The 27641-nt window shown below is 36.4% G+C and overlaps 1 protein-coding gene across 1 annotated transcript; it reads right to left on the bottom strand.

The window, feature by feature from the left end:
- Window positions 1-1408: 1408 nt before the first annotated feature.
- Window positions 1409-27641, bottom strand: LOC134528993 (uncharacterized). Its single transcript, XM_063362661.1, has 8 exons — window positions 27638-27641; window positions 25310-25479; window positions 24016-24267; window positions 20509-20735; window positions 15627-15718; window positions 13521-13750; window positions 8435-8639; window positions 1409-3938 (listed from the first exon to the last, which is right to left on the bottom strand). The coding sequence occupies exons 1-8, from the start codon at window positions 27639-27641 to the stop codon at window positions 2818-2820; spliced, it is 2301 nt and encodes a 766-aa protein (XP_063218731.1). The 3' UTR covers window positions 1409-2817.

Below are 27641 nucleotides of genomic sequence, written 5' to 3'. Positions count from 1 at the left end.
AGTATAGTTCATTTGCGGTAAAAATAAATACTCTAACCGCCCTGCTAAATTTTTCCATTAAAGAAATTTTGAAGTTTCAGAGATTTTCCAGCAGAAATAATGTTCTGTAACTAACAAACAAATTGTATCAAAAAATTAACGGTAAATGGCTGCCGTGGGGGGCCTTAAAAAAATGTTCATTTTACCGGGAATGGACTATACAACCTGGCTTTCGTCGCATGCAGTGTGGAGTAGGGGAGGAAGGATGTTGACAGTTTCACACGCAGAAAATGGCTAGAGGGCTGGAGAGAGGGAGAGAGATGGTTTGTTGTCTGGGAGGGAGAGGTAAGCCGTATGACGTCATGCATCCGCTGCCTTTGCAGCCGCCAGCCTGTCTAGACGAGATTCTCGCACTCCCACTTACGTCGCACAAGCTACTGCTGCCGTGTTTTTAAACGGACTGTCCAATTTTTTTTCTCTTCTTATACGAACATTAGTAAGTGCACTATAAACCAACACAAAATATATGCTGCATGTTAAATAATAGCTTTGTATAAGCTTTTATTGTGAGTTTTACCATTTTTTCCCCGATTATTTTTGTTTTGTGCCAAAATTTCAGATTTTTTGATGGTTCTAGTGTACAATTAACTAATGATTTTTTTTTTATTTCTCCCGTTTCTCTTTAGTTTAACTGGACTGGCCGTGTGTCTGTGAGGGAGTGGCCTTGAGTCTCTTGCCAGCTACGTATCGCTTCTCTCTCCCGCCCCTCCTAAATTCACTTCCCCTTATCAAGGGGCTTCCCGTTTCAGCGCACGCCACATTGCTACGCCTAGCTCTTTCACATCAAAGTGCGACTTCGGGTGCCATTAATTTAATTTAAGATGACTTTAAATTACTTTTTACACAATTTACTACCAACTTGAACAAATGGGTGTGTTAAATTTAATCAGGCCAGGCTGTAAATTTTCAGGAAAAAAAATTTCTCGGGTGCTTCATTTACTATGAATGGACTATACTGGTATTGCTTACGTACCATTCTGTTAACTTCTCAAGTGTCTTGTTTATTATGACGTCCTGTGGTAGTATTACATGTTCATTGACTACCATCTTATCTTTTAGAATTTTTTTTTGTATTTTAATGAAAATTTTTCAAAAATCCGAAGTTTTCAAAAATCCGAAGGTCATAAATCCCCGACACCCACGGATTTGCGAGAGTTTACTGTATAAGTCCACTAAAAAAATGCATAACTCTTGCCATCCTAAACTTATAAATGGTTAAACCATGAGTAACTATACTTAAAATACTTCAAGCACATACCATTATTACTTCTTGAAAATAAATACCTTAGAAAATTTCTAAAAAATCTTCAGGTACAAAGAATACATTCTGAATAAACTTAACTCACCAAAAAATATCAATGTTATATTATTTGATTGATAAATATGCACAGGAAGATTTTTATTTACTGAAACTTACATAATAATAATAATATCTCTCATTGTGGATTTGCAATACTGAAAATACTTTTGCAACCCTCCTAAGATAAAATACTTCCCATAAGATGATTTAATTCAACTAAAACATTCACTGAGGTTGGCAACGAGAAGAAATAATTATTTTCAAGTCTTAACGCAATGCAAAGCTTACATTGGTGATCAGTGGGACAACAGTTTATTTTGTTTCACATTAATTTCAGAAATAACTCCGGTAATGATACCATGCTTAAGATTTTACCAGTTTCATGGAATGGATACACAAATTTCAGTTATCAAAATTATGAAAACATAATTAAATTTTACTTGAAGTGGATGGTTGCACAATGATTTTGAAGCAGGCCATTCAAAAGTGTTCATTTAAACGTAGGGAAAAAAATCAAGAGTCCAAAGAAAATATTAAGAAAACAAAAACAACTAAAATTTTCTTTCTTAAACTGCAGCCTTGCATGGATGCGATCGCATTCAAAAGAAGGACCTTTAAGGAGCCTGCCTAGTCAAAGGTATTTTTGTGTGAGTGAAGAAAAATGGTGAGGTCGACATTTTCTCGTGCGTATTGCTCACTAGGCTTTATAACAGGACAACACAGAAGTCCAGGGAATATTTTTCCTTTGAAACTAAGAGTGGTGAAAATAAAGTTTTATTATTAAAAAAAATTATCATTGTTAATCTAGATTTACTTAGAATATTTCGTCTCTCAAACTGAATATGCGTAAAAAAAAACCAGTCTTAAATACAAATTTTTGACATTTTCTCAAATAAATAAACACATTCAAAACATATGTTTTGGATGTGGTTTGCCAGAGTAAATATAAAATGGTGCTCAAAAACCATTTTAATATGAAGTCCTTGGACAAAAAAGAGATGTTCTTAAGAACAATCTATCGGTCAAAGCTCTACAGGTGCATCTGTGTTAGCCTGCTTATTAACTATCAAGAAAACAACTGTTTTGTCAGTTGTGAGTTTATTCGAGGAAACTGATCAGAACATTTCCACATTCGTCATGTTGGATCTGGTTAAAACTTCACTTGAGCCACAGCAGTTAGAGGCAAGCATGCAAAACCAACTAATTCCTTTTGCATCAAAAGGTTACTTAGCTATTTTGCAATATTCAAACCATTTCAATACCATCTATGGTTATTTATCTCAGAATAGTACCACAAGTACTATTTAAATGATTTTCCCCCAGAAAAATTATAATTAACACTAAGAATAAAATAAATAAAATCATACCTGTTAAGCAGTTATTCTGTTGCATACAATTTTAATTTGCGGTCAAAATGCCTATCTAATAATTTTATCATAGATGAAAAATCTATATCATCCTATTATTAATTTATGCCTTTAGCTTGGCCCTGCTTTAGAATGGGACTGCTTTCTTTGTTGCTGTAAATGCTGCGACCTGGTTTCTTGTACCGCTGCTACCAAAGTCCGAACTGCCTCCTCATGGCCCTCAAAGCTGTCGGCTTTCTTCAGAGTTCCTGTTTCCGAGCATATCCCTGCCGTTTCCTCGGCTCCTTCGCCATCAGATTTGGTGTGAACATCGAAACCCCCTCTAAATGATTCAGGGTCGCGACAAAATTTTCCATAGGTGTCTCTGTGATCCTCAGTAGTACCACGTTTTTTTGGAGGAAAAGTTTCCCACGACCTTTGTTTTTGCATTAACTTAGATTTTGCTCCTTTACTGCCAGAACCAATTACAAACACAAGTGTTTTTCTGTCCCCTAAATCCACCGAGGATCTTCTACTATTAACAGAAACAGAACTAAGTGTCAAACTCTCACATGAATTATTTTGTTTCCTAGTTTTTTCTGACTCAGTTGGTCTCTCATTGTTTGCATAAAACACACTGTCTTCTGTATCTGAAGCAGGATACAATCGGACAACTTTGCCAGACTGGTCTCTGTGCCGATGTGGTGACGTTGGAGTGCTTGCTACAGTGTTCGGATCGTGATGCACCATAGCCCGTACTGCTTGTTTGGTGGGGGCACCTGCCGACCCATCGCCGACTGGCGACGTAGTCGCTTCCGAAATTCTCTGGTATTCGCTTTCATCCATCCCGCTTTCATCTCCCTTCTCAGCGGCAGGTGTTGGCCTGATCACTCTTCCAGCGAGCGCTGATCTAGCCATCATGTCATGGAGCTTCTCTTTAAGGTGGTTCTCCAGTCTCTCCCGAACATCCATGCAGCCAGCAGAGCTGATGAGTTCCGCTGTGGACGCCAAGTTCTCGTGGTGCGACTGGGGACGACGGATGATCGAGGGAGGAGGGGGTGGGGGGATGTGATGATGGCTGTGACTCGAAGCAGAAACCTGAGTGGTTACATCGATGCCAGAACTCGAAGTTTCAGATCGGTCTACATCTCTTGAACCAAGCACTTTGCCACTGATCGTGTGATACAGTGAAGCAACTTTCGAAGAGGTCTCTCGAGTCGAAGTGTATCGAGAACCTGATGAATCAATTTTACCTGAAAAATGTAAACAATCCCACAATTTTAGTTCTATTTTATGAGAACAAAATTGTTACAATCAAGTTCAGCAGAATCTGTATTAAATTTAGTAGTAAAATAAACTTTCAACCAAAAATTAAAACTTATTGGGTGACGGCTTGCAAATTAACAAATACTAACTACGCAAATGCCCAACCAACAATTGTAAGGCTTGAATTCCAGTTAGGTGATCATTTCACTACAGATTCAGCTGAAGAATAAATTGAATACAAAAAACATTTTACTTTCTGATATTGTAGGAAATGTACGAAATTAAAAAAAAAAACACCTAAGTAAAAATTGCTGTATACATTGATCTAATCTCCGCATATTTGGGATGCAATTTAAAAGGATCTAGTACGCTTGTGCATGGCTAATCAAATTATTTAAGACTAACTTTAGGTGAAAACATTGGATTTAATTATTGTTAGTTTGACACACATGTTCATCATGGTATACCTAACTATATGAAAAAGTTCCAAAACTGGATATATAAACAGACTTTTTTTCCTAATAAATATCCTAAGGGCCATGCAAATGCAGCTCTTATATATATATATATATATATATATATATATATATATATATATATATATATATATATATATATATATATATCACATTTTTTGTTAAACAAAAGCAAGTGAAGGGTCAAAATGGTCCTGATACAATGCATAAATAACCTATGAAACACCAAATGAAAAAAAAATGCTATCGCAATTTGGTTGGTGGCAGAAGACTGGAGCATGGCATTCCCCCCTAAAATTATTATAATTGGGAAATTTCCATGACTCTTCCAGGATTTCAAATAAATTTCTTGACTTTCCCCTAGAAGAAATTCCAACGTCCCTGACTTTCCAGAATGTAAACAACCTGTGTGAAACACTCTTCTGCTTTATTAAAGAGGCAAGAACTGCCAAAAATATTGTGGAAAATATTAAATTATACTTAAATAATACCTAATTTTCTCTTTGTTATAATTATTAGTTGAAAATAGCAAAAAATTATTCAAATAAGAAAGTATTACACTTTAGGATGCAGTTGTTACAGTTTTTGGGCAGATGTTTGTTGATAGAAGTTGTAAGGAAAGCAGGCCCACGTATGACTTCAGTCTAGTTCTGACCGAGCTGTGACAACAGGATATATTTCTAAGGGTGCCTGTTATGGGAGAAGGGGTGCTTTTTTGGACCAAATGTACCCTGTTAGCCTTAAAACTATCCACTGACCATCAATGCCGAAGTCAGGGTCAAAATGGCTGCATATTTATTATCTTCTAAGAGCTTTAATTAATGGAAAAAAAAACAAGCAAAATTGTGTCCAGCATTAAGAAGCAGTAAATTACAAGTAATTTAGTCTCTCTTCTGTTTAAAAAAAGATGTGTCTTTTTTTATATAACTTTTTTAATGCTCCTCGTGCAATGAAAATACTGGAATAATAAACTTTGGATTGAATAAAAGTATGATTACTTATATTTCAGGTTATACGTCAGTGTAAAGCCTACTGTTGGGCAAAAAAAAACAACATAAATTGTCTTAATAATAGTAAAATAAAAATGATTTTGACTGTAACTATCACTCTGCTAGTGTCAGAAAATCAAAGTATATCAGCAGTGTTTCTGAAAATGTGCTGCAATTGCTATTGTTACAACTAAAACTATGCCACTGTACACCAAAACTGGTGCGCCTTTGAAGTTACTGTGCGATTTATCACTCAATAAGGATAAGTAATAATGCAATCACATGTGTGTTCATAATGTCACAATGAAAAGTCACAAAATATTAATTTATTAATGAGAAAAACTGAGCTGAGCTGCCACCATCATTATCGTCCAGTCTTGCCAATTGTACCCTTTGCGTACACAGTTTTTCCATAACCTAAAATATATTTTTTTAGAAATAATATTGGGGTACAGCAATACTTGTATTCTCTGTTAGATATGTTAAGAAATAAGGTTTTGGTGAAAATATTGACGTTGACCAGGGCTACGCCCTCCCTAAGCCCGTGGCTCACGCCACTACTGAGTGCAGTAAATAAACTGATAAATAAAATATTCGCTTTCCAAATACCAAAATTTATGTATCAATTCACACACATACTTTCTGCACGCACCACTAGAAATCGCTGCCTAAATCGTGATTATTGCTTGCCATCATTAAACGCAGATAGCAGCTAGAGATGATAGAAATTTTTATTTTCCAATAGGTAATAGTTATGGAAATTATGGAAAAGATTGAATAACTGATTATATAGATGATTAACATTATCCGTTATTGGGCATGAAGGTGTTTCTTCAATCATTCAATATTCCAATTGCAAAGAGTGACTAAAAAATTATTACAGCCAAAATAATTATGGCGAGATTTTAACACTGGCACTGTAATGTTCCCTTTTTTTTTTTCATTCCAAAGGAAAAATAATATTTGTCACAGTTGCATATGTAATTATATATAATTTGATCCGAGCACCTAAATTATTTGCATAATTATGAAGAAATTTTTACTGACTGAATGAAATACGTATTTTATATAATCTAGCTCATATTCCGCTTAACTATGACATACAGGCGCCTATTATTAAAATACTGCCCATCTTGTTAAAACTTACTGAACAGTAATATTATAAAGTTTCCGCAAACGTCAGACGTAAAAACTTCTATCGCATTACTAAAATATTAACCTGAAACATTTTAAAACACAACTGTAAGTAGGCTTATATGTTTGTATATTTGTTTTTGCTTAAATGATTGAAATCAGTCTGTAAATATTTCCTACAAACAAACTTTAACCTGAGCTGATTCAGCATTATTATTATATAATATTATTATATTATAATGTTATTAAAAAGGTAAAAATAATAATAATAATTCAGTGATAAAATTCAAACCACGTCCTTTGAGGTTAACAACCGCATGCAAAACCGCTGTGCTATTAAGCCAATTAAGAATTTAGAAGGAAAATATATATTATAATCATAGTAATGCCAGTTTTCTTAGGTATTTTAAAACTTGAGATTACTTTTTACTATGACTATTTTATTTTACCAAATATATTCCAGGGTAATTTCACTATCATAAAGTTTTATTTGGTACACCAATAGGTTTGGTATGTACCCTAATGTTTATGAGAGTTTCTATATACTGGTTTATATCAATACCTGTGGGTGCACCATCTTTGTGTCACATTTACGTTTATCGACCACCGTTTAATTTTCACAAAATTACTCCTACCAAATGCTGTACACCGCGAGCTATGAAGTGTACACATCAAAAATCACTTATATATGTCTCTCTTCACAGAAACGCTGTTACAATCAGTAGACATTGACTTGGGAACACTCTGCAAATAAACATGCAATAATGTTTTCTGGGTATGCTATCGTAACTAGTTTAATTGAAGAGGCATGTGTGAAAGTATCGTATCTTGTGATATTGAGTTGCAGAACCTCTCTGGATACAAATGCTAATAGGTTACCTTTATTTTTGGTTAGTAGGCATAAATTGACCTTAATATGGCCAATGATTGAAATGGTATGTAAATTTGCCTACAAATGTCTGGAACATTTAGAGAAAGAAGGCTTAGTGAAAGAGAGACAGGTACTACTTTCGTACTCCATACAAGACTCTAACCCATGCTAGTGCTATAAAACTATTTCTGAGCACTAAAAAAATGGTAGGTCATGAAATACAAAACACAAATTACAAATACCAAGGGCCAAACCAGTTAGAACATGGTCTAAATCATTATCTAATTATAAATTTTTAAGGTTTTACCACAAAAATGTTATAATGTACACTTTACCGCAAACTGATGGAAATTGCATGATATTTGTTAAGTCCTATTCAGCTCTTGATTTTTTGCAGACAAAAAATAAATAGGACAACGTGTAACACAGTATAGTATTGAGGCTTCCGGGTTGAAGCAATTACTTTGTGATGTTGCAGCATGCTTTGCTGCATTTTCACGTGAATAAGGAGTCACATGAGTTGTTTTTGAACTAAATATGACAAATAAAACCTATGCTAGAATTATTAAAAAAACAGACCCTAGGAGGGGGGGGGGGGGGAGATTGAAAACAAAGACAATGAAAGAGAGAGAAAGACAAAGAGAAAACCTTTAGCTTCCTTGGATCACATACATCATAGTTTAAAATAATATTTATAACCTGTTCAACATTAAATCTCTTTTATATCAAGATCAGGGTACCTTGCTGACTATAGTATGTTTTCAAGCTCATGATGAATAATGCAATTTAGGTTTTGCAATATTCATTTTATAAATTCATTTGGATTCATTGTTTTCAATGCAGCACATTGGTTTAATAAAACACCTTTTACACCCAAAATATATCATACATCAAAAAATATGATTATAAGATATAAAGTCAATTGTAATCCGGCTTGTCAAAAATTAAGGGATAATTTAGGTTTCATTTAAATACACCTACATGATTGCAAATATATTTGTAATGTTACTTACCTGATCTAAATACACTAGATTTACTTCCTGTTACAGCTGTTGCTTGTTTACCGTCATCTGACTGCTGAGAACTCGAAATTTTGACTCGGGTAACATCTGATCCACTGGTTGAAGGGCGACCATCTGACTTACTTCTCTCTCGACCTATTATAAGTCTAGCTTCTTCCTGAACTGGAGATTTCTTCCGATCTTCTTTCGTTCGTACCTAGAGTCAACATTGTAAGAATATAAATGTGTCAGGCAAAAGAATCAACCTATTTCAATAGAACCATTTTTAAATTAAAGTGATTCTAAAAGATTTTCAGATATAAGAAATTATAAAAAGCATCCAGAAGCATCCAACATAAGAGCTTCTTGACATATTATTTGATTTACATACCAATTCATTAGCAAAGTATGATTAAAAAAATAGCTGCCAATAGTTAGTTTGTGTTTATAAGATTAAATTTAATATAAATAAGAATAAAACTTCATATGCCTAGTTAGTGTAAAATAACCAAACCAACAAACTAACCTATGTATTAAAGGTATTAAAATAAATTAAACTAATAACAAGTAATAATTTAATTTTCTTAAACTATAGTGTTAAAATGCAATTAAAAGTTTTGTAAGAAACAGTAAAAAAATATTATCCTTTGACAAGAACTGAAAATGGGATCTTGAAGTCTGAAACCAAGAATTTAACCATAGAGCTAAACAGACAAAATAAAATTGCGTGGAAAATATTGAGTTATCAAGATTAAAATCCCAGGATTATAACGTATTTCAAAATTTGTGATTATTTCTTTTTGTGACTATTGTGTGGTTACAGATTTTAATTAATTAATTTTTTATTTAATTTCACTTTTGTATAGATAATGATGTCAAAATTATTCTTTGGTTTTAATTGCTCAGAGTACTACACTATAATCTGTGTTTATAATTGTTGACGTAGACCGGGGCTTCACCCCCATGTGTTTGGTAAGACTCCGTTCCTTTCCTGACCTTCGCCAATCTTTTTCGGGCATTGGTACCTCCGTAGTACATTAGTGTGTGTATGTTCGAACAGTGCTCCACAGCTGCAGACGACATCCGGTTATGCAGTGCTTCATCCCCTTTTGTAATTAAGTAAAGTGTTATGTCTTCCATTTGATCCCCAAGGGTATGTGTTTCCAGCAAACTGGATTGAGGTGCCCTAATAACACGGTTTATTGATGTGACAACGTCTAATAAATCGATGAACGCCGGCTGAACGCACGAAAAAGTGTCCCATTACGCACATTGTCCCGTTGCGCTGTGACCCGTTACGCTCATTGTATGCTTGCGCCGCATCTATCTCTCTTCCACTCGATTGGAACAACCATCGATTTGACTTTTTCGAGGCACGTTAAACTTGAAACACTCCCATTCGTTTCCTACTTCTCCTATCATCGTCCTATCCTTAACAGAATAACACAGATTGGAAGAAGTTAAATAGCAAACATGTAAAAAATTATAGTTATAGTTAAAATAATCTCTTCGTTAAAGTAATAAACATATTTGAATTAATGAGTGCAAATAAAAGTAAATTTATCAATTAAATTGTAGATTTCATTTCACTCCTTCTTTGTATCCATACCAAATAGTGATAATTCAATAAAAATGATTCAATAATTTCATCAATGTTTTGTTATGACGTTGTTACGTTAAACTATTGTCCGTAAACCGACTTTACAGACAACCAATTTTTTTCTATTCCATCTAAGAATTGATGTCCTGCAAGGATCCTGCACTGACTATGATAGTTGTAAGTTGACGATGGACAACTGATGACGACAACTTTTGACAAAATTAAGGCATTAGTCCAGTTGTACGTGTTGGTATTGTTTGTAATTTGTTAGTTGTAGGAATGTGACTACCAATTTTAATTTGACCTTTGAAGTATTTTATGTGTTGACAATATTAATGGCAATTAATCATCGTAGCAATTAATCATCATGGCATTAATCTAATTTTAAATATTTTGATGTTTGATTATGATTAACTAGCTAACAAGTAGTCCTGTAAAATAACGGTCTGTTATAATAATAGATTCTCGTGTGTTTTTCCTAAGCTACTTTTTTTAATAAAGATTGGTATTTAAGTTGTATGTTTTGACTCTATGACATCTTACTAACATTCAAGATATTCATCAGTAATACTAGAAATTCTAATTGGTCAGTAATTCAATCTAAACTATAATTAGTGTTGAACATAGATAAATTTTCACAGAATGTGTTTATAACAAAGATAAGAACGCACAACTATAGTTTAATTGGAGTAAAACCATTGATAGATTAACCAGCCGTTTATATGATTTTTTTCTTGGAGTCATATAGTATGTTGATGAAGGGTTTTTTTTGCAAACATCTATTTGTTATCTGCTGTAGGCTGACAACATGTTTTAGTCTGCTAGTGATTTACATATTCATGTTTGGTGTTTGTTCCTAAAGTGTGCTAGTGTTTGTCTACATTGTGCAGGTAAGGTTGATGTTGCATTACTTACAAGTTGAGTTTTAATAAATTAATGTAAAACTTTTATAATGGATGTCTTCGAGCAGGAATTTTTAGCAAAGGTGGTTTCATACTTTAAAGAAGATACAACAACAGCATCCAAAACACAAAGTCAGGTTCCCCATTTATATAATCTGGCTATGCACAGATGCATATTATCTTGTATTACATATAAATATTATATATATTATATATTATCTTAGATATATACATATATATTATCTCATCAGTGCTTGCCAAGTGTCTGAAGCCGACAAACGTGTAAGCACATGCTCCTTGGTATTTATGTGTACCTCCTTGATTTTTATCGCAAAAATTGTTAATTAACCATCATTAATTCCGTGTTGATAGTCCAACCGGTTTTACTGAGGTTTTCATTATCCCTTAATGATGCAACTATTAGGGAATTAGAACAAGACACGAACCTGAACATGTTGAGAGCGCAAAAAAAAAAGTTTCTAAAGTTGGGGGAAACCAGGAAAAATCATCCAGTGAAGTTTTTAATTTGGAAGAATCAAACGAGGATGGACTAATCAAAACTGTAAAATCGCTATGTGACTTGAAGAACAAGAATATGGTTTTAAAAACCTTACTCATGGAATCTCGAACCGAAACCACCAAAATCAAAAGTAAGCTGCTTCAAATCGAACAAAGTCTAAATATCATGAGAGATTATGATAGCTCATATAGTGAAGTGCTAAAAAGAGCCTCTAATAACAAGAAAGCAGACCGTGACGAAACATAGTGTATCTCTGGCAACCACGCCCGACCAGTGACCACTTTCAACACAGCGCGATTCACCCAATCAATGTCAGTAGCAAGAGTAAAATACGCATCGACAAAGATGGTTTCACCTTGGTGCAACACTCGCGGGGGAGGGAAGGTCAACACGGATAAGCGAAAATAATGGATAATCAAATTCAAATGTACAGTAAACTCTCAATTATCCGGGCCTGGATTATCCGGTTTTCGGGTTATCCGTGCTTGATTTTTTTATGAAGTTGTAAAAAAATGATGGGGTGTAGCTACGACTGCGCTGCGCTTTTTTTTTTTTTTTTACTGCTATGTCAGAAAGCTATTTACCTGACCCTTCAGACCCTCGTTCCCCCGCCACCCGCACCCGTCAATTTGTCACACTTTAAACCAAAAAGGAATGAATGCCTTGATTGCTGCTTCCGGCTCAACCCCCCCCCCCCCCCTTTTTTTTTTCATTTTCTTTTCAAGCGTCCTTTTCACAGCACCCCGCCACGCTAAAAAAAGAAGAAGAAAAAAAAAAGGTCCCTCTACCTCTTTTACCTTCCCACACTCCTGACGGCGGGAAGCGGCATTTTTAACGCAGTTATTTACATCAGTTCTCCCAGGCACATTTGTTTTTGTAATCATGTCTGGTAAAAGGAAACGTAAAGTGCTGACAATAGCAGAGAAGTTAGAAGTTGTGGACAGGTTAAAAAAAAAGGAGAAACTGCCGCGAAATTAGCACAGGAATATGAAATTGGAATCCATACCGTGCGAGACATTAATAAAAGTGAAGAAAAACTTTTGCAGTTTGCTAGTAGATCAGACAGTGTGGCAGGGCCTTCTAAATGTAAAAGCATGAAAACATCTACCCACGCAGATGTTGACAATGCTTTGTATGTTTGGTTTAGGTCGTTAAAAGGGTGGAGGGAGATGCTGAGTTGGGACTGCCGCCCTCTCCCTCCCCTAGCAATAAAGGGGACAGGAGAAGGATGGTGGCAACACAGTGTCAGTATTGTTTACGGTCCAATAAGCTGGGACACTGTATACAAAGCCTTTGCTTGTACTCATAGAATTCTACTGAAGAGACCCTCTTTTGCCAGTAAATACACAATTTTTAAGTGGTGAAACGGATTATCCGGGTTTTTTTTATGGGAATTCAATTATCCGGGCATCGGAAGGTCCCAATTAACACGGATAATCGAGAGTTTACTGTATTTAGGTTATACAATATAGCAAAAATTTGTACGTAATTTATACTCAGGCAATTCTAGTCCGCTTCTTTGTCCGTTTGTTTCTACTTTTGTTAATACGTAAATTTTTAGTTTTACTCCTTTCTTGTCCCTTTACTAATGAGTTACAGTTAGCCAAAAAAAATTTAATTTTAAATTGAGAACCCGGTTAACCGAATGCCCGGTTAATCATGTAAAGGATAATAGAGGTTCTACTGTATTCTTTTCCACAGCTAACTTTCAAATGCTATAAAGTGTTAATTTATGTTTATGTAGTTTCGAACACCATTTTGTTTCATTTCCACTAATAACCCAAGATGTACTCGCATCAGGACACAGTAATGTTGCACATGGCTACGTTTCAGTTCACAAAAACGTGTCACTATCTCTAATGACCACGACCTTGACATTACGTTAAGCCCTTATTTATCATTGTACTAATGCAGCAGAAAGTAAAATATTGACTTGATTGCCTTACAACCCGTTTTTGCTACACCTTTTGTACCAAATAGCCGTAAATTTTAAATTTTAGCGAGTTGTTAAGCCGATTTTAAAGTTCCTGCCAGACATCAACATCACATTGAAACATGCCTTGAATATAACAGTACCTTCTCAATCAGTTGACTGAGGACACCTCTTTTTCCATCACGACCAGATTCCACATGTTGCAAACTTTGAGTAACGATGGTCTGTTGCTGCTGTTGGTGGGAGTGCTGCTGTTGCGTTTGTTGCTGGCGCGACGTGTAGACAATGTTGCCACTGGCGTCCAGCAACGCCGACACCTGGTCACGACTCACACGAGACCGCGGGCCTTCTCGAACCGGAGGCTCCTTCGCGTCTACTGATAACAATCACACGCTTAGTTCCGCTGCAATATCAATCAACCTACATTTATTTTACAGTTAGGACATGTTTATACGTAAACAGGTTTGGTGTAATAGCACTTTTAAATATTGTCTTTTGGTTTATAAAGCCCTGTTTGCTCAAGTACTATTTGTGAGGTAATTTGTCACGCTAGCAAAATGCGTTAACATTATGTAATTTTAAGTTTTCTAATATATTTATATATATAAATATATTTTTTTTCTTCACTGCCAATTATTTGTACATTATTAATGTTGGGTATCTTTAATAATTTTGCCCATAAGAATTGTGTAAGTTCACGTCAGACATATAAGTTTGTCTCATGTCTGTTGAAAGCTTGAACTATGATTATCTTAATCAGGGGCGCAAGAATTAAATTTCCAAAGGGGGGGCAATATACCTTTTTATAAAGAATCATCGATCCCCCCTATTGAAGCGGGGGGTCCGGGGGTCCTCCCCCGGGAAAATTTGTATTTCAAGGTGGAAAATGGTGCTATTTAAGCACTTTTATTATCTAAAAATTGATTACACAGCAATTTCTTTGCCCCCGTTTGCCCCCACTTCAAGGTTTCAGAGGGGGAAAAAATATGCTTGCCCCCCCCCCCCCCCCTGTTGTTACGACCCTGATCTTAATGATGTTTCTTAATCAATGCTCCGAAGTTTGCCTTCGAATGTTATTTTACAATTAATTATTTTCTTTTAATACTTACTTATATTGCACACGTAGGTAACTGAAACACCCCTGCCCACTATGTCTCTGTAGTAGAACAGAGGCGAATGTTTTGAACATAATTGTTATCTAGTGATGTGCAATTTGGGAGCTCTTTGCATCAACCTGGATACAGTGACCTTTCAGACTTACAGAAAAGTATACTGATATTGCAACAGTGTTTTGTTGTGAATGCTACTACCGAGTCTCATCTTGCTCCAGATAGCTTGGCATTCCTGTTCACACTGCATTCACAGGTATTGTGAATCTGACTTTTCTCTCTGATTATTTTTGCTATTGCTGTTGTACACCAAAAGGTGAACATAGGATTGTGTCTGCTAATAAATAAAACTGTTTGAAATTTTAGCGTAGAGATTCCAAGTTTGCTCGCCGAGGGTCTTTCAAAAGTGACTGCTAATTGAACCAAGCTCAGGGACAATATGGACATCCAGTTCTGACGTGAGAACACATTATGACTAGAGACCGGAAAAATTCGCAGATTCATTTCGCGATAGTCTGAAATTCCTATGCATATACCTCCAAGCTGCTTTTGCTATTGGCTCACGGTTCGTCTGGGCGACTCTGGGCCAATGAGAAACCCTCCACCAAAGAAGTATCTAATTACGGACAAACCAGTTGAGATGTCTCACAAGTAAGCAGCCAACGAACTGGCGTTATTTGCCCGAATGTACAGAGAACTGTGTAGACTATCCTGAAGGTCATTGAAACCGCGAATTTTTCAGGTCCCTAATTATGACTCCTATCAATATTTTTTTCCATTGTACCAAATATTGTATAATCTATTGTGTTAGTCATTCATGAATATGTTGTGTGATTTTATGTGTTACATATTTAGATGCGAAAGTTTCAGCAAATGGGACCTAGTCACCACCATCAACTACCAATCCAAGGAAAAAAATGTGCAGATGCTCAAAATCCTTTCACACAACTTATATTACTTTAGGTGAGACTTCTGTTAAAATGTGAGGGGGAAAAAATGACCAAAAAAACTAACTTTTCGAGAGATTCATCTCAACGTACTGTGTGTTCGTAACCACAATGTTTGCCACATGTGAAAGGCACACAACTATTTCGTAAACAAAGCACATTTGCCTTAGTTTGATATGATTAGATAGCCTACCTTTCACATACAGCATGCTCTCTATAGGCGAAGTGACCGCTTGGCCGGGATGCATTCGGCACTCTCCTTTCTGCGAGCCATCCATCCTGTAACTAATATCACGCTTACATTTATTAAGTTATTTTCACTAAGATTCATAAGTATCACATCATTTAAATCTAGCAAACTCATCTTAATCTGTCACATGGAAAATTTTTTCATAGAGTTTTAAACATAAACTAATCGCTGTTCTCTATCTGAAAAAAGTCAGAAATTAAAATAAACTTGGAGGGAATTTGCATGGTTAGTTAAGAGCACAATAGTTCACAAACTTCTTAGGCGCCACGACATGGACTTGTGACTGTCCTGGGTCGTGATGTCGCCCGTGTGGGAGCTAGGCTCGATTTCCCATTATGATTTGAAACCCACCCTACCAGCCCGCTCTGAGCGGCGCAAATGTTATTACAATGCCGTGGCCTCGCTGGGCGTCCCAATGCCTCGGTCCCTAAATAGAGAGCACAATTGGACCACGAACAAAGTACGAGCGGCCTCTGGTTATAACGGTTCGTTATATACAAAAAATAAAAAGATGTTACGCGCCAATTGAAGTTTTTGTTTTATTTTTCAAAATAGAAAACTGCACAGACGAATCCAATCACTTTCAAAACTACATATCTTGTGAGAAGCCACCGAACGCGCCCTCCTGGTGCGGCGATCGGCAGACGACTGGTGAGAACATGGCACTGGTTCCTCCACGCAGGAAGGTCAGTCACATGACCTCACAGACCAATCACATACACTCTTCATTCACACTAACAATTACAAGCCAATCAGAATACAGAACATATACACTGAAAACCATTTCCACACATAGAAACAGGGGATTCACTTTCTCCTTCTCTCTCCGACACTGTGGGAGAGTAGTTCTCCTCCAGTTCCCACGCAGAGACAATACATCGATTCTGTCTCTCTCTTGGTGGGGAATCACCGTTTCTATCTAACTCGCACTCATAGGTCTCATATACCTGCCTCTTTCTAATACATCCCACACCAAGTCCGTTGTTCTAGAACATTAGCTAACAGCAATAATAATACAAATTACTTGACAAAATTTAACTTATTTAGAAACAAACCTGAAAAAGTAGGCCAAAATAGGTAAATATCCAGTACAACGACTTATTTTTGAACAATTACATAAAAAATAGTAATGATTTAAAATTTTTGTTAAAATACAAAGTACACTCTTAAAACACACTAAGTGCAAATATAAACCCTAAAATACATAAAAAACTGTAAAAATATTCTTAGCAAAACTTTTTAAGAAATGTTTACATTCATTTAAATAGTTTAAAAGAAAAATATTTAGCTAGGAGGGCAGGGGTCTTGCAACGTTACATGGTAAAGGTTTTATTTGCAGGTTGTTACCCAAGAGAACAATTTACACAAACACTAAATGTAATAAAACTGTAAAAAAAAACATGCCAACTGTAAAAAAAACACGCCAACTGCAATTCCCCAGGCTTACGTGTGGACCAGGGCACTGCATGACCTGGTCTAAAATAAAGTCTCGGTGGTTGATACAAAATGCCCTTAAAAGAGCTTAAATTATTATGTAAAACAGTCAACCCCTCCGGAATATGCCTCGAAGAGGACAAAAAAATGTTTAGAAATAACTTTCGGGTGGTCAATGTTAGGAGACCAGGAATGCAAGCGGTGAAGTCCTCCTACTCCGGGTGGCGGTCACGAGAGACTGGCCAGTGATCCGGGCGTCATGGTGCCAGGAGGCAGCGGAGTTTTATAGTTATAATATAGTTCATCCCTTTAAGTGCTTACTTATAATTTCAAATATTTATTATTTACGTTCAAATGGAAACTGCCTGCGTGAGGGTGAGTTCTGAAAGGTTACGCATGGCATGGCTCCGACCTTACAGCATACCTGAAAACACGTACACTTGGGGGGATTGAAATAATAAATATAAAAAAGACAATTAATGGAATGAAGTAATTAGGGATGTGTGGCACTAACTCCAACACACACGCACGTATACATGCACTCGTTTGCAGGAGGTTTAGATTTCCGTGGGGATAGGAGGGGTAAGAGGTGAAGGCATATCAGGCTTTGTCAGGGCGAAGCCTCGGATGATGTCAAACTATTTTAGTCCTGCAAAAAATTCACAAGTAATGTTTTTTGAACTTTAATAACTACTGCTTGGTATTAAATAATTTCTAATTAAGTAATAACAGTTAATAGTAATGACTTTGTAAAAACAAATTTGAATGGTATCAAAGGTTTAAACCCAAGCATGAAAACATGGTTTCTGGTATTTCCGTTCATGTTACTTTACGCAAACACTTTGGCACATATTAATGTACCCAACCATACTCTAAAAATTCCCCAAGATACACAGCAAACATCAGCTATAAATTTTCAGGAGGAAAATACTGTATGTTTTACATACCGGTTCCATGGCAAATAATGGTTTTAAAAATTAAGCTATTTTTTGACACAAGATAACTTTATCCATTCCTAAATATTATTAAATTTAATGCTTTTTTTAAATTTAGAATCATTGGATAGTAAAATTTTCATTATATTAAAAAATTCATTTCATATTTTTTTTGCACAGTTACATTTTAAACAATTTGGGACTCAACAAACAAGCAGAACAAAAAATATCACACCGATACTTATAATGTAATGCATTGATTCTACTGGATATAACACGCCTTTGATAAAAATTCTTAAAGATATATTTATCAAGATTCATTATAATCTCAAAATACTTTTGAAATGACCATGACTTTTATCTTTCATGTCACTACTATCTTTCATCCAAACTCTTTCATTCTTCCACCTCTGATCTATATTCTCCTTCCTCTACAACATTCCACTCAGATTTCCCAATTCTCTAGCCCTAGCATTCCATCTTATTTCCCATCTTTTCTAACACATTTATTTCTTATAAAAGCAGCCATCTTGGAGGTAGTTTCCAGAACCGGCATGGCTGTGCCACATCTGAGGATGGCTAAGACAGGTGATGATACTTTTTGTGAAAATTAATTCACAAATATAACATATGCATAGTATTAAAACTAAAAATATTTGTATTTTGATGAACTAATTATGATGCCTTCTAGCCAACACCATTCCTTCACATTTGTTCTCTCCTTCGTATAACTTATCTGTAATTATTTTGTGTTCAAAATCTTCCAAACATATGGTTTGAATGAGTTCACTGGTTCCATTGACACCAACACATACACTCAGTATTTCTTCAATACATAATATGAACAACACAGCTCTCTGCATAGTATTAAAAAATATATTTATTTTTGGGAAAGAATACTACAAAGAGTAATTTCCAATACCACATATAAATTGTCAATTGGTCATAAAGTCTACTGGATAGTAGATTTTTACCAACTTAGAATGGTACCTACTGCTGTAGGAATGCTTTGGGTGTTTCATGTTTAAGATAGAAGCTGGAGGGGTCGTTACCACAACGCCGAAATACCATAACGCCGAATGTCAAAATTGACCACAACGCCGACAGCTAGAAAACTGCCGTGTACCACAACGCCGAAATAACAACTGAATAAATTTGTGTGTGTTTCTTAAATGTACCTTAACGCCGAAATACCACAATCAAACCTAACCTTACCTAACCTAGTGTAATATAACCTAACATAACTTAACCTAGCCTAACCTAGCCTATCCTAACCTAACCTAACCTAGCCTAACCTAGTCTAACCTAACCTAGTCTAACCTAACCTAACCTTTGTGGCAGTACTGCAATGACATTTTTCGGCATTAGTGTATTTCGGCGTTGTGGTACACAGCAGTTTTCTAGCTGTCTGTGTTGTGGTCAATTTAGCATTTCGGCTTTGTTGTGCGTCCCCAAGCTGGAGCCATGTAGATTAGTTTCTTGGAAAACTTAATAGAATAACTAATTTCTAAACGAACAATAAGTATGTGTTTTTTTTATAGAGTGGAAAGAAACAGTTGTGTTAAGCGTAACCAGTGAAATATTTCCTCTGAAGGATTTATGGCTGTTTCCACTAACACCACCTTATTTGCATTATTGAGGTCTGGCAGTAGTGATGTGTGGTGATATTCATTGTGTGCACAAAGGAAATAGAAAACATCAAATAATTGAACGTTTTTTACATGTAGGAGTGCTATAGTTCAGGGAAAAATTAATAATACTTTTTTCACTGCAGGTGTATTATAAATTTTACCCCACACCAATTAAAAAAAAATATATTCATACAAAATTATATTAACATATAAAATGTGGGCTTCATCTTATATCACATTTAGTTCACAACTAAAATTAAACCTATGTTGTGTTCATTTTTTCTTTGAAAGCACTATATTCAACATCCTCTTTTTCTAGTTATAGCAATAACGTCAAATAATATTTGGTTTGGTTCCCAGCATTGATTAGCATTTTAAACAAAGATAAACCCATTTTACTGTTATTGTATAAACATGTCACACACAAAAAATTACATTGAGGGCATTAAAATTGCATACAATAACTATGTCATTTCTTTATTTTTTCCCCCACATTGCACACATACCATTTGCAGCATTTTGAAGTGTATGTCATGAGACTGCTAAGTCATTATTAATCAGAAGAGGATAGTAAATGGCTACAGTGCCATCCTGGAAGATCGATTATCATTAATCATTGTGGAAATTTTCTGATGCATATTAGGAAGGCCAAATTATTTTGAGCAAGTAAATAAAATAACCCACAGTTTAGTTAGCTTGCTAGAGTGAATCATAATAAAACAATGTGTAGATGTAATAATTTCATATAATGCATGCTAATCCACTATTCAACAGTCAGGTATTGGTTGCAATCAGAATGGCTTATTGGAATGACTCTGTACGTACGAGGCTGCGGCGTCCATTTGCAGCAAACTGATATGTTCGAGAAGCGACTGCAGTTGTTGGTGAGAGGTTTCCTGAGTGCCTGGCTCGCTTACTTGGGCAGCCCGCTCTCCGGACAGCTGAGTCATCACGCGGTCGGAAGAAGACAGAGACTTCACGTACGGCTCCAACTGGTGCGCTATCGCGCTCAGATGCTTCACTTCCGACCGCAGAGTCAAAATGTTAGTCATCTGGAACAAGGAAGACGTTTTCTGGGTCTCTTCCAGGGCCGGATTTAGAGGTCTGGAGGCCTCGGGGTAACAGAGGAGCGGAGGCCCCCTTGCCCCAAATTATTTTACAAATAAAATGAACAATTTTTTTCAGTCGAGTTTTCCAATAAATAATTTATTGTGAAATCAAGTAGATTCTCTTAGTATTTAAAAAAACATACATAAATATAATCGGAGACAAATTAAATTTTAGTGTTAATGAACAGAACCTTCCGAGGTTTTTTCGCCGAAAAATCGTTGATGATTTCGCTGAAATCCAATTCCCAGAGTAAATTGCTTTCGATGCTCAGGAGAGAAAGCTTCGATAAAAGGTTTTGTCCCATCGTGGTTCGGAGCCTATTTTTTATAATTTTCATTTTTGAAAATGAGCGGTCTCCAGTGCAATTTGAAACCATCAAAACCAAATACATTCTCAATGCAATTTCAAGGTTTCAAAATGTAGCTCTGAAATTTTTTGATCTGCGAGAATTTGGTAGTAAAATAGTTCCGGAGATTGGTCTTTTCCATAGTCCTTTTTGTATGAGTCCGTTTGTGGGGGCCCTCCGTTTGTGGGGGCCCCGGGGCTTTTGCCCCGGTTGCCCTCGCCTAAATCCGGCCCTGGTCTCTTCACGCAACCACAGCTTGTCAAACAGTTTACGAGTACACACACATGTTAACTGTAACTGGATGGACAAAGACGTTCGTTCAATTTCTCAAAAAAAAAAAAAAAAAAAAAAAAAAAAAAAAAAAAAAAAAAAAAAAAACCAACAACAACACTTTCTGGAAACAATATTTAAGGCAATTTTCTTGGTCCATTAGACTACTCCCTGTATTTTGATACTGGCTCTAAAAATTCTGACCATCTAGAAGATGACAATTTTTTCCTGAAAATAAGTCCCTTGCGGATACCTTTACAATACCAGATTAAAATTACGTCACAAAAAAAGATTGCATACCACTCAACAGAAAAAATAAATTCCTGCATAATGCATTATTGGACAAAGATACTACACTTTAGAAAACAAGAATTGTAATATAATTCCACTTTAATGAATTACCATATTTACCTAAAAAATAATGTGAATCTGAAGTTGTAAGTTTATGAAAAATAATTTAGGGTGTAAAATCACAATTAGAACACAAAGAAATTTAAACTTATTTGAATTAATTTATATTATATTTACTAACAGCTTTTCTGGTGCCACGTTCTGTCAGTAGAGTGATTACATTGCCTCTTTTGAAACAGCAAGAGCCAATCATAAGAAAAAAAAGTTTTATGGCTGTAGTTATAAATTAAATTGTAAGCTTTATTATTTATCCCCAAGGTTTTGTGTCACGGAAGATCGGCCGGGAGGGTTTTGTTTAATAAATCTTATATGTAATTTTGCGTAACATAAAGATGGCACCGGACATTCCCGAGGCGGACCCAAGTCCGGCCGAAGCCAAACTTTATCTAACTATTAACTTTTAAAATACTACATGTTTTAATCACTCTAGCTGCGAGAACGCAGCACAATATTTATACGAGTGTTTTGTGTCTCTTGTTTTTAATAACCCTTGGCACGCAGTCATAATAGCGTAATGGTAGTTTGGTTTGTTGCGGAAGATGCCATGTTGCCAGTGCAGAGCATTCGCTCGCCTCAGTGCTTCGTCATCACCCGAGAGCAGACACACCAGTACCCCGGGGACCTCACCGCTTGTATTCACTGGTGGGTAGTTTCACATTCATGTTCTTAAGTCTTAATAAATCCTTTACGTTTCTCCTCGGGGCTACTCTCGGCTGGCTGGCTGGTTAAATAATTATTCGTATTACCCTCCGCAAGTATTTAATCATGCTTACATAATTCTTGTGGCCACGTGTGTGGACCACACTGCAACATAAACTGATTCGTGCCTCAGGCTTTTTAACTTTTTAAAGGACAATGTATATGGGAGAGTGTAACTTCTTAATAAACCTAGACGTGTGAAATATTTCATATTTAGTTAATTTTTTATGCATAAATTGTTTGTGATGTCAGATATGTCTTAGGTGTTATTTCAAATAAAGATATTGTAAATATATCACATTATTAAATTGGATAATCAAATGATAGTACAGTAAACTCTCGATTATCCGGGCCTGGATTATCCGGTTTTCGGGTTATCCGTGCTTGATTTTTTTATGAAGTTGTAAAAAAAAAAGACCGGGTGTGGCTACGCCACGCTTTTTTTTTTTTACTGCTGTGTCAGAAAGCCTTTTACCTGACCCTTCAGACCCTCGTTCCCCCGCCACCCGCACCCGTCAATTTGTCACACTTTAAACCAAAAAGGAATGCCGTGACTGCTGCTTCCGGCTCAACTCTCTCCCCCACCCCCCCTTTTAAATTTTCTTTTCACAGCGCACCGGCACGCTAAAAAAAAAAAGGTCCCTCTACCTCTTTTACTTTTCCACACTCCTTAGAGGCATTTTTCACGCAGTTATTAACATCAGTTCTCCCAGGCACATTTGTTTTTTTAATGATGTCTGGTAAAAGGAAACGTAAAGTGCTGACAATAGCAGAGAAGTTAGAAGTTGTGGACAGGTTAAAAAAAGGAGAAACTGCCGCGAAATTAGCACAGGAATATGAAATTGGAATCCAAACCGTGCGAGACATTAATAAAAGTGAAGAAAAACTTTTGCAGTTTGCTAGTAGATCAGACAGTGTGGCAGGGCCTTCTAAACGTAAAAGCATGAAAACATCTACCCACGCAGATGTTGACAATGCTTTGTATGTTTGGTTTAGGTCGTTAAAAGGGTGGAGGGAGATGCTGAGTTGGGACTGCCGCCGCTCTCCCTCCCGAAGCAATAAAGGGGACAGGAGAAGGATGGTGGCAACACAGTGTCAGTATTGTTTACGGTCCAATAAGCTGGGACGCGGTATACAAAGCCTTTGTTTGTACTCATATAATTCTACTGAAGAGACCAACTTTTGCCAGTAAATACACCATTTTTAAGTGGTGAAACGGATTATCCGGGTTTTTTTATGGGCATTCAATTATCCGGGCATCGGAAGGTCCCAATTAACACGGATAATCGAGAGTTTACTGTACATACAACAAAAAATTTGTACTATTAAGAGATTCTTGATTAAAATGGTAGTTAAAAAGCACACTTCCCTGGTTGGGAAACAAATTATTTGGACTAACATACACTCTTATAAAAAAAATAAAACATACTTGATTATAGCTTGGTTTTCCTGGAAGAAATCAGGGGCGGGTGTAGATCACAATTTTTCGCTCTTACCTGAGACTGAAAAATATCCTGCTCCACATGAATTCTACACAGCTGTTCTTCCCACAGTGTGTCAAACACATTCTTCAGTCGTTCCAGTTCCACTTGATGCCTCTCCAGCTGCTCTTCCAGAACGGCACATTCCCTCGTGACTTGATCGAAACGAGCAAAAAGCGGAGGCGTGTGTGCTCGCCGTAGAAGTGTGACGTCACGATGGAGTTCTCCTAAGCGTTCCTTCACACCGCTCAGTTGTTGAGTGAGTTCCTGTTGATCATTTTTATGATTACACAAATACTCATCATACGTACTACAAACAATGGTTACTCATCACATCTGCTTTAATAATTTTATGTCACAAAGTCAATGAAAGAATTGACTGAGGCTTAAAATCTCGTCGATAATCAAGGCCGTCACCGACGATGAGGGGTGAAGTGATGTCCACGAAGCAGTGTCAGAATGCTTTTGTCAAGGAAACAGGAGTACCCTGAGAAAACCCATAAGCTAATGGCAAAATCCACCATGTTTCCCACTTGGCAGATGTTTGGGTTTAATCCCGCCAGGATCGAACCCAAATCATCTTAGTGGGAGGTGAATGAATTTATCACTTAACCACCAAGGTTATAGTGATTCTGATTACTTTGAAAAACCACTTGAGTAGTCAGAGCACCAGGGGCTACAGCTTGAAAAAAGTGATGTTTCAAGTATGCACTCCACGTATGTGCATTTCTAATGCACTTAATTTATGATTATATGACTGCTGTATTAAATCCACCTCATTGAACTAACCATCTTGGCAGCACTTACGTTTGGCCTACTCATAGAAGATTGAAGATCCAAAAATGTGAAGAAAATTGAAAAAAAAAAAAAATACACACGCAATATTTAAAAAACTAAATGTTATTTATCATTTTACTCGACCATACACTTTTTTGACTATAAAAATTTAAAAAAAAGTATAAAAAATTGTTTAGTTATTAAAAAAAAAAACATTTTTTTTTAAATAAAACTATTCTAGTGTTTCAAATATTTCACCACGACATCAATTGTTTTTTCAAATTTGTAATAATACCAAAAAAAAAAACATTTTAAATTATTAAATAATTTATTGTGCACCCACATCCCGCTCATACATTTACCTTGTGATATCAATTGTTTTTGTCTGAACATATCCTAGACAACCATGAAGAAAATTAAAAATAGATCAAAAATGAAATAAAATTACTTTTTAAAAACTTTTTAAAATATAAAACTGTACACCATAGTTACAAGCACTCGGTTGTGATGTCGACAGACGTTGCTCACTCACTTTCAACTGGGAGTCGAAGCTACGGCAGTGGTTGGAGAAAGGGCCCTCTCCCTCGAGAGCCTTCGCTCGCAGCGCAGACTGCTGCCTCCTGGAAGCAGGGGCGTGAACGTGTGCCGTTCCCCCGGGCTGGCTGCCCTGCTGCGACTGGCTGCCGTCAAACGCACCCCCACCTGCCGATAACGTCACTTCCGATCACATACTTCGTCGCTTTTTATCGTTCAGTTGCGGCCGTGCATTCGAACCAGACAGACGTGTTTCAAACGTTCGGGTTTGATTCTTTACGCGTGTTCTGCAAAGCAATCATTATTAATTCATCACTGATGGATCAACAAAATTTTTTATGGGGTTTAAAATACCCCGATAATACAAGAAAAAAAAAGCTCATCTCAATATGTTTCGGTTTCCATCAAAGAAAACAGATTCCAAAGCGACAGGAAACCAAGATCTACCAACAATCAACTGAAGTTTTCAAGTTCGAAGCCACCAACACGGATGAATTCACCACCATTAAATCTTTATATGGCAAAGATGATGACCTAAAAAATTAAAATATGATTTTAAAAACCTTCTTAATTGATTCCAGAACCGAAACAGCTTAAATTAGACACCTCTGTCAGGGCTAAAATACAGACCGGCTCAACCCCTGATTGGTAGATCACTTAAGACACATTGTCAGTGTCGCAAAAGAACTTGCAACCATTCACGGTGGACAGACACGAGTTTGCTAAAATGCATCAAGAAGTGAAAGGCTGTCAAAATACCAATTTTGACAGACAACACCGAGTAAGCACACGTCCTCCAAAAGGATAAGGTTTGGATAACAGATTTACAATGTTACAAAGTGATAGTATCAGAAGCAGATACCCCAAGATCCTACCTTATCTCTTCACATGGGAGAGTGATCCAAAGAAATAAACATTATTTGACAATTGTCTGAAAGACAGGTCAAGCAGAGATAAAACGGTACAACACTGCAGAAAAAGAGAACAAAGAGAGGGCTCTCCAACTCTACCGAAGATGATCAGGCATGATGGCAGGAGAGTAACCATCAGCTGGCTTGGCAGAAGAGTAACCATCAGCTGGCATGGCAGAAGAGTAACCATCAGCTGGCTTGGCAGAAGAGTATCCAAAGACAAGAAGAGGAATAGGTTGCAGGGCAGGAAGAGAACAAACCAGGACAATGAATCTAGCACAGAACAGAAAGAACAGAGCACAGATGGGGAACAAGAAGGTAGTAGTGCAGTGCAAGGAAAAGACAAGGACGAAGAAGACAGGTAGAAGGGTTAGCCAAACATAGAGATTCAAGTGTGTAAACCAAGGAAGACAACAGTGAAGACTAAGTGTGGTAGGGAAGTGAAAAGGAAAGAGAGATTGAATTTATGAAAAAACTCAAAATACTTTTAAAGGGTAGTTGTCTGTGTGGTAATACTGTATTGTAACTAACTATTGGTAGAATATTAATCATCAAAGAAGGGAAGCTAAGTTGCATGTAGGGGATGTGGAGTGAGGTAAGGTTGGTAGTGTGTGTTGGAGTATGGGAAGATCAGAACAATGGAGTAGGGAGCATGACTGTGTAAGATTGAAGAATAAAATGTATTAGAAAACAGTGATGGGCTCATTACAGGTGAGACTATTTTGAAAAATAAAAAAAAATTGGTAGTCTGTAAAGTCGGTTTACCGACGATAGTTTAACGTGACAACGTCATAACAAAACATTGATGAAATGATTGCATACTTTTATGGATAAAATTGAATCATTTTTATTGAATTATTACTATTTTGTATGGATACAAAGGAGTGAAATGAAATCTACAATTTAATTGATAAATTTACTTTTATTTGCACTCATTAATTCAAATATGTTTATTACTTTAACGAAGAGATTATTTTTACTATAACTTTTATACATGTTTGCTATTTAAATTCTTCCAATCTGTGTTATTCTGTTAAGGATAGGACGATGATAGGAAAAGTAGGAAACGAATGGGAGTGTTTCAAGTTTAATGTGCCTCGAAAATGTCAAATCGATGGTTGTTCCAATCGAGTGGAAGAGAGATAGATGCGGCGCAAGCGTGCAATGAGTATAACGGGACACAGCGTAACGGGACAATGTGTGTAACGGGACAATGTGCGTAACGGGACACTTTTTTGTGCGTGCAGCCGGCATTCATCGATTTATTAGACGTCACGTCAAAAAGGCATGTTTAAACAAGTTTCTTCAGTAAGTAGTCAATCTGGTTAGCCTTTGGCAGGTTTACCTGCAGATGGGCCAAGGTCCCCGATGTTCTGCTGATGTTGCTGAGGCTGGGCTGGCGCTGCTTTGCCCACCCAT

The sequence above is a fragment of the Bacillus rossius genome, chromosome 2 (assembly GCF_032445375.1).
Source record: "Bacillus rossius redtenbacheri isolate Brsri chromosome 2, Brsri_v3, whole genome shotgun sequence".
In the NCBI taxonomy this organism is placed as follows: Eukaryota; Metazoa; Arthropoda; class Insecta; order Phasmatodea; family Bacillidae; genus Bacillus; species Bacillus rossius.
Note: the sequence above shows the minus strand (reverse complement) of the source record. Positions and strands in the feature narration are given on the sequence as shown.

Bases quoted from the DNA above. Each gene is read 5' to 3' on its own strand.
- LOC134528993 (XM_063362661.1), bottom strand. The intron at 20,736-24,015 runs GTAAGAGCGAAA...TCCTTGTTCCAG, and splicing joins AGGATATTTTTCAGTCTCAG to ATGACTAACATTTTGACTCT. The intron at 8,640-13,520 runs GTACTGTTATAT...TGTTGACTCTAG, and splicing joins TCAGTCAACTGATTGAGAAG to GTACGAACGAAAGAAGATCG.